The sequence below is a fragment of the Lichtheimia ornata genome, assembly GCF_029851405.1.
Source record: "Lichtheimia ornata isolate CBS 291.66 chromosome Unknown scaffold00201, whole genome shotgun sequence".
NCBI lineage: Eukaryota > Fungi > Mucoromycota > Mucoromycetes > Mucorales > Lichtheimiaceae > Lichtheimia > Lichtheimia ornata.
Genome location: NW_026695520.1, coordinates 1 through 7,931, shown reverse-complemented (window position 1 = coordinate 7,931; position 7,931 = coordinate 1). Strand labels below are relative to the sequence as shown.

The 7,931-nt window shown below is 43.8% G+C and overlaps 3 protein-coding genes across 3 annotated transcripts; 1 reads left to right on the top strand and 2 right to left on the bottom strand.

Annotated features, from left to right (window-relative positions):
- Positions 1-242: 242 nt before the first annotated feature.
- Positions 243-1,740, bottom strand: O0I10_013009 (uncharacterized protein; the record flags this gene model as incomplete). The annotated part of the gene is made up of 6 exons (XM_058492877.1): positions 243-671; positions 732-809; positions 874-966; positions 1,046-1,230; positions 1,316-1,618; positions 1,686-1,740. 6 exons carry the CDS (start codon positions 1,738-1,740, stop codon positions 243-245), a joined length of 1,143 nt encoding a protein of 380 aa, XP_058336359.1.
- A 241-nt stretch (positions 1,741-1,981) lies between these two features.
- On the bottom strand, positions 1,982-3,373 carry O0I10_013008 (uncharacterized protein; the record flags this gene model as incomplete). Its single annotated transcript, XM_058492876.1, has 1 exon — positions 1,982-3,373. One exon carries the CDS (start codon positions 3,371-3,373, stop codon positions 1,982-1,984), a length of 1,392 nt encoding a protein of 463 aa, XP_058336358.1.
- Positions 3,374-5,842: 2,469 nt separating this feature from the next.
- On the top strand, positions 5,843-7,288 carry O0I10_013007 (uncharacterized protein; the record flags this gene model as incomplete). The annotated part of the gene is made up of 3 exons (XM_058492875.1): positions 5,843-5,962; positions 6,190-6,405; positions 7,265-7,288. 3 exons carry the CDS (start codon positions 5,843-5,845, stop codon positions 7,286-7,288), a joined length of 360 nt encoding a protein of 119 aa, XP_058336357.1.
- Between the last annotated feature and the right edge of the window lie 643 nt (positions 7,289-7,931).

Here is a 7,931-nt window from a genome sequence, read left to right as displayed (position 1 = left end):
AAGAAAAGGTAACCCAAAGTACTATTGATCTCCTCATTCCTTCATAGCACGCGTACATCTTCCATAAAGGGACATTTATGCCATTCATCAATCACATTATCATGGATGTAGGAAAATAACTCTTTAATGCGTGTGTTTTGGGGGACGGCTAATTGGTTGATTCTCCTTCTGAGTACACTGAAGACGCTTTATAATACCAAGGTTGATGAGATGATCTTTTTTTATTGTGCATGCATGTGCGATTAATCTTGTTTGGGAGGCACTTGAGGCACCATCATGATACCACCATTGTCAACATCACAATCCTTGTAGACAAAGAGCAATGCACCAGCCGTGAGCACAATCAGAGTCACACCGGTCCAGAACAAGAGCTGAAAGTCACCAACGGCATCCTCAACCTGGCATGCATCACCAAGATAGGAAGATGATTGACATTTGCATACATAGCATTCGTTGTCACTCTTGTCATCTGGCACGCATTGACCACGACCGCTGCAGCTGGAGGTACCGTTCAAGCATGCATCTTCAGTGACATAGCATGTATCACTTTCTTGCAAAGTCTCAGGCACACCACGTTTGCCGAAATGATGAGTGTAACGTGTAGGCGTAAAGATGACAGTAATCAAGTTGCGTTCATTAGGATGAAGCTCCTGGAAATCGGGTATCACAGTCTACATCATGCAATTGTCCAATCTCAGCACCCTATGCATTAACAACATGTACTTGATTACCTCTTGGATTAAGTCATCGACGACGCGTCGTGCCTCTTGATATTGAGAAGATTGTGTGCCATATGCCTTTTCAAGAAGCTATATATACAATTCCAACTTCAATCAAAAAATGCTCTTTTGCTTCAAGTGTATAACTTATTACCTGTAATCCTTCCATCTTTACAGCAACAAAGTTGGCAGTATCCTTGACAGCATTCTTGACAGCATCGACTTCCTTGAGGAAAACGCGATCGGCCTAATGTAAAGAAGGAGATGATGGTGAATAAGCTTTTCGACAAGGAAGAAGAAGAAGAAGAAGAAGAAAAAAGACCCACCTCTTGTGAGAGATCAAAGACACCCGTATCATCCGTAACCTCTGCGTCAAACAAGCCCATGTTGGAACGCACCGAGACGCTTTGACCATTCTTTTGAAGAGCTTGTGCGGTATCATCAGCCAAGACCATGTAATCTTCAGCAACATTATCGGAGACGTAGAATGATGGATCCATGGGGAAGGTATCTATAAGAGAAGAGGCGTGAGTCTTATACCATCATTGTGGGGGGCGTGTGTGCGTGTAATACAAGTAGTGTCACTCTCAATATACCTTCAGATGCATCCACGCCTGAGACGACAAGGAACAGACCGTTATCAAGCTTTCGTTCAAAGACGTCATCTTGTGCATGAGACCACCAAGCAGCACGATTGTTCCAAACTGCCTTGGCACCAGCAATGGTCTCTTGTTTGTAAGCTTGTTGCATGTGGTGAATGGGATGACAGTCGGCCGTGTCAGTCATGTGCGAAAGCACCATTGAAAATGCGTCCAAAGGAATGGTGGGTTTCTCAACGTTGTTGCTGGTATCCATTGCTGAGGCATCGTCGCTGGTGACCATATACACGGTAGACCGAGCTTGTAACAGGGGATGCGTGTTAATGTCAGTTTCAACAAAAGGCAATCTAGGCGTAGCTTTACTCACCCATCACGGTGGCACTTGCAGCCAATAAGCTAAAGACAATGCCAGAGGTCTTCATTGGTGATAAAGAAACTCGGACAAGAAGTAGGTAAAGAGGAAAGGGTTCTTGCACGAAAAAAAGTCGAAACGCTTGGTGGGCGTATCCCCTTCCTGTTTCATCGGAGAATGCGATTACTACTATCCCATCCCATTACACACGTATCCACACACAATCAAATCCATGGTGATAAATGCTGGATATAGAGTCTTTTATATAAGCTATGCTACAATGTACAAATATGAATACATCACACACTATGCTATGCTATAACAGGGCGGTGGTTACTGGGAAAAGCATTGGGTGGTTGCGGTGGTAACGGTCTTTCTGATGGTGGTGGGCGGCGTTGTTGTTGTGGGGGTTGTTGATCATATTCATGTGGTTTGGAAGGCATCACAGTGGATGAAAGAGGTGGCGTGGAGGGTGTGGATTTGGATGTTGTGTTATTCTTCGACAAGAAGCTTAGACCTTTAAACACTTTTTTGGCATCTCCCACAAACGATGATGACCTATTTGATGAAGGTGGCGTAGTGGATGGTGATGAAGATCCCACGCTTGATGTACTAAAACGACTTGTGGATTTGGATGAAGAGGAATATCGACGAGGTCCTTCAGGGCGCTCAATGCCTAATTTACCACCGATGACGTTCATTTTCTTTTCCATAATCATGCTTGTACGCATGTCTTGGTAACACACTGCACATAGCAGGTCAGCTGTATGCACCTTGTCGGGAGTGGGCCATCCTACAAGTGATTGCTGGCATCGGGCACAATCAAATTCGACTTCGACATTATCCCATTTGGTAGCACCATACGCTTCTCTTTCACCATACTCAATGCATGCAGATTTGAATACCACTCTCCAATCTCGTTGTTGTGGATCGGTCGATGTTGATGAACGACGTCGAAAAAGTTGTGGCTCACTGGTGCTCCTGAATGTTTGCATAAGTTGAGAGCAAGCTTCAATCACTACTTCCGCTTGGTTTTGATCAAAATGATTCCAAAAGTGTTGGCCCTCGTGTAAATAAGCTAAGCATTTATCAGCAGCTGCCACTTGCACATGTACAGCGCGCCGTTGTTCCATTTGAGCATCATGCTCTTGTTGCTTACGACCAAGCAAGTTGCCAGCTTGTCGCACTGCCGCTTGTATCGCTTCAATCGATTCTCGTATCTGAACAACTTCTTGCTCAGCTGCTGCATTTTTATCTTGCGCTCGCACATACTTTTGCTGGAAGCTCTTGGATACCACTGGGATAAAATAAAAATGGTTGTACTGCTTCTCACGTTTGGTTTTCTTGGTACGTCTTCGTTGGGCGTATTCACGAATCCCCTGCAGCTGCCGTTCAAACACTTTGAGCTGTTCTTCATTTTCGCTACGCTGTTGTCGTAGTTTTGCCACTTGATGATTCAAATCGGCTACCATGGTATCCAAATGGGTTAGCTGCTGCCGAGCAGAATATTGCCACCGGGCATATTGTTGGTCTAACGCCTGCACCGTTAGATTGAATATCCGGATACGCTTTTGTCGTGCCTTGACAGCTTGTTGTAGGTCCCGAAGAGAATGTAGTGCCTGTCGTCGGGTAACAGCATCGTTGCTTGATGCGTATCGTAAAACTTCATCCGCCTTTTCGCCGTTGATCACAATGGGTTCCATGTGGGAAAGAGGAGAAACAAAGAAAAAGAGCCAAATTGATCGTTCCACTGCTCTTCTTTTTCATCCTGCCAAGCGTACACAAAACATGATTCTATTTTTGGAACCTCCGCTCATCAGCAACTTTATCCCTGGATACCTGTATACAGGACGTGTCTGCATACAATCAAGCATCGTTTATCATTATTACAAGTAATGGCTCTTAGCAATTGGACATTTACATACCAGTTGTTGACGCTTTACATATGCCTTCCACTATTGAAGGTAAAATGATGCCTTCTATACTAAGCTATGTTCATCTTACTATGATGATTAACAAGCCCCTTGTTGTTATTGGTCTGCGCCTCTTTGTGACCACATATACAATGAGCCATTGAGTACTCTTTTCTAAATTGTATTGAATGAAGCATGTCTTTGAGTCACTTAATCATGGGACATAGCGGAATCGGTTCTCGCATATGTATCAACCCTGCAGATCTTTATTTCATATCCAACTTGAGCAATACTACATCATGCTGCATAGCCTTCAGCAAATTCGTTGATAGCATAATCTTCATAACGACATAGATGGCAACAATGTTTGTATATCGGCATGTCATATGAAGATGGAAGAAAAATGACTCTCGCTGGAATTACATTGTATCCGATAGATGGCTTTCAATGACATTTGTTGTTACACATATTGTCGCTGCATGGTGATGATTTCTTGGATGTCACTACATAGTAACCCCACGTTGCACCTTTCCCATTCAATTTTTTATAATAAAGTATAGGTTTTTTTTAATACGAAGTTGATAATCATGTCCAAGAGCACCTTGTGAAAGTTTCAGGTTCGAGATAGGCAATTTCAATACCAAGGTTTGATGTACAGTGTTTAAGGAGTTGTCTGGCAGCGTCTCACCTATTTAATTTCCACTCCTTCCACTCCCACAACTTCTCGTCTCTTCCTCCCATTCTCAACTGTTGCCCCATTCAAGTATACAACTACCACCTGCGAATGATTGTCCTGCTTCAACCCATCATGTCAATCCTATAACTGTCTTGATCCAACTCTCTTTGACTGAATGACAAGTCCATGGGCGTGTGCACCCCACTACGACACACTTTCTCTTGTACACTCCTCTACCACGAGCAATCGTAACAGCATTCATTGCAGCAATTGCATTAGCAAGGCCTTTACTCCATTGTTTCAAACAGCGTTCTCTACTTGCAGCAACTTGTCTTGAGGCCTTGTCACGTGAACAGCAGATAGCCATTGTATACAAGCAGCTTCGTTTATGCATTGCAACTTTGTCCAATACATACGATTTCTTGTTAATATGAATATGGATCTGAATATTGGTTTGCTATATGGGGATGGGTGGAAGTGTATACATTGTCTGGTTTGGTTCGCTTGGCCCATTTGGAACGTGATGTCTATTTTGGATGACGCGCTATCAGCCATCAACTACGCCACAATACAAGTAACCTTTAGCTGGTTGAGCTGTGATGGAAAATGACCAGGAAAGGGATTGACCAACAGGTGGTTGGAAAAGGAAGCATGCCAGCCGCAATATTGGGTTTACAATGGTTATGGATGGAAGGATGCGATTAAGTGCAGTGATAAGAAGTCTTGGAATGTTGCTTTGGTTGCTTGGCGCGTCATCAGTAGGAATGATGAATCATACCCTATGCATACTGCTGAGGAGGAGGATGGCTCGGATGGAATTGAGGAGAGGGCTTGTATCTTTGACGAAAGGAGGTGTTTCACAGCTATGGATGATACTGGAATACTCGAGCCAAAGCATACAACACCTATTTTGCAATCATGGATGAAGGGTGATCATAACGACAGCAATCAAGTATAGGATGACACAATTATCCCTAATGACTCTATATGTTTCGCCCATATGTACCCTGTTCAATTTGGCTATATTGTTCCCTTATGTATCATGTAACTTCTTGATAAACATCGTCCACAATACCGTGTCTACGTGTTCTTCGACTTTTTATTGAATGAAAATTGGATTCAACATAATACTTTGGGTATCGTACGATCAGCTTAGATGTGCAAGAGGCGGATCACTTGGTTGTTTTCTGCATTGAAAGGGGAACTGCAAACGTGAAGGGTGGAAAGCGAGATACCATATATTTGGTGGCGGTTACACAATAGGTTACACAAGTTGGTTCAGGAGTGGAGATGCATAACTCATTGATTCGTGTATTGCGCACAGACCTGGTAGCTTAATTACGAGGGCTGTTCTCAATTGAAGTCTTGAGCAGTGATCATTCTTATTGAGCTAAGAGTATAGGATGCTGTTGAGGTTACGTATAAACAGTAATAGCTGTAGCAAGCGGGGTGGCATGGAGTGCAAGAATTGGAGAGAACAGGAGGAACAAAGAGACCACTCTTCTTCACTTCCACTTCACAAAAAAAGGTAAGCTTGTCTCCATTTACAAACTACAACGCGTTAATTGCTGGCATTCCTTACAATGTACAGCGTTCATTGGGGTGAACATGTGGTCAATGGCGACACTTTCCAGTTGCAGACATTCAACAACAAGTACGCGCGCGATCTGCCCATGACTCAAGCTTCCATTGCAATACAACATGTACGTTCCATCGCTGCATTACTTTATTATTAACGTTGGACATTGAGGTACTAAAGTTCACGTGTAGTTTGCTGTTCTCTCGTTATACAAGTTCCAAAGGGGGCGTCGTGTGTCGTGTGTGTTCTTTTCATGGTTGCCATCAAGGAGAGGTCCCAACACAGTGTTACTATGGGTATGTCGACATGAAAAAAGAATGCTATTGTTACCTTACACTTCATTTACTGTAGCTTGGACACGTTGGTTTATGGTACCTGTGGCAGCAACAAGTTACGGATCTCAAAGCAAGAATGCTGTATGGTTGGCTCAATGGTATGCGTGGTATTGGATCTACAAAGCGAAACCTGTTAATTAACGAGACTTACAATGAAACAGCAGCAGCATCTACTGGATCGGATGAATACCAGGTTATTTGCAGCAACAATGGTATTGAGAAATACCATAAGGTAAGAGGTTCATTGTGGGATTGGTTGGATTCAAGTGGACTTACCAAACACCATACAGTGGCAGGGCCTCTTTCGGCGATACTATTATTATCAAGGCTGCACGTCAAGGATGTCATTGTATAGTACTGTGCTCTCCTGGGGAATTTTGGCCCGGAAACAGTGTGACTCAAGATGCGATGGCAAGGCCAATTTGAAAAGGCATCCGCTGTGCACACGGCCTCCATCCAAGTACGGCTATTGATTTCCTTGCCTACAGAGAGAAGGTGGATATCTCTTATGATGCCAATTTCAGGATCCAATGAGAGTATGGTACATATGGTGGCATACCTTGGCGCTGCAGGTTGATTATTGTATTGCCTTCAGATGGTGTATTTGGTTGCAATTCCTTGCGATCACCATGACTCACGGCGACGTGTGCCTTCCTTACCGAGTTGTCCACAATGAGAGTTCTCAAGACGTCTTCACATTGCCTCTTTTGGGTATGCTGACAACAAAAGCGTGTGGATTGGGTTTGCTTCTTATCTCACATTGCGTTTATGGTAGGTTGAACATGTTGAATGATGGTACCTCTGGCAGCAACAAGACATTGATATCAAAGCAAGAACGCTGTACGTTGGCTCAATGGTATGCGTGGTATTGGATCTACAAAGTGGAACCTGTTAATTAACGAGCCTTGCAATGAAACAGCAGCAGCACCTACTGGATGGCATGGATATACGGTGTCTATTTGAGGCAAAGACGCTATTGAGAAATACCACAAGGTAAAGTGTCCATTGTGGGATTGGTTGGATTCAAGTGAACTTACCAAGCGCCATACAGTGGCAGAGCCTCTTTCGGCGATACTATTTTGATCAATCAGCACGTCGAGGATGTCATTGTATAGTACTGTGCTCTCCTGGGGAATTTTGGCCCGGAAACAGTGTGACTCAAGATGCGGCCTCAGGGATTTAAAAATGCATCCGCTGTGCGCACGGCCTCCATCCAAGTACGGCTATTGATTTCCTTGCCTACAGAGAGAAGGTGGATATCTCTTATGATGCCAATTTCAGGATCCAATGAGAGTATGGTACATATGGTGGCATACCGTGGCGTTGCAGGTTGATTATTGTATTGCCTTCGGATGGTGTATTTGGTTGCAATTCCTTGTGATCACCATGGCTCAGGGCGTCGTGTGTCTTCCTTACCGAGTTGTCCACAATGAGAGTTCTCAAGACGTCTTCACATTGCCTCTTTTGGGTATGCTGACAACAAAAGCGTGTGGATTGGGTTTGCTTCTTATCTCACATTGCGTTTATGGTAGGTTGAACATGTTGGATGATGGTACCTCTGGCAGCAACAGGATACGGATCTCAAAGCAAGAATGCTGTATGGTTGGCTCAATGGTATTCATGGTATTGGATCTACAAAGCGAAACCTGTTAATTCACGAGACTTACAGTGAAACAGCAGCAAGACAATATGGATGACATGGAGATACGGCTTTATTTGAGGCAATGATGCTATTGAGGAATACCACAAGGTAAAGTG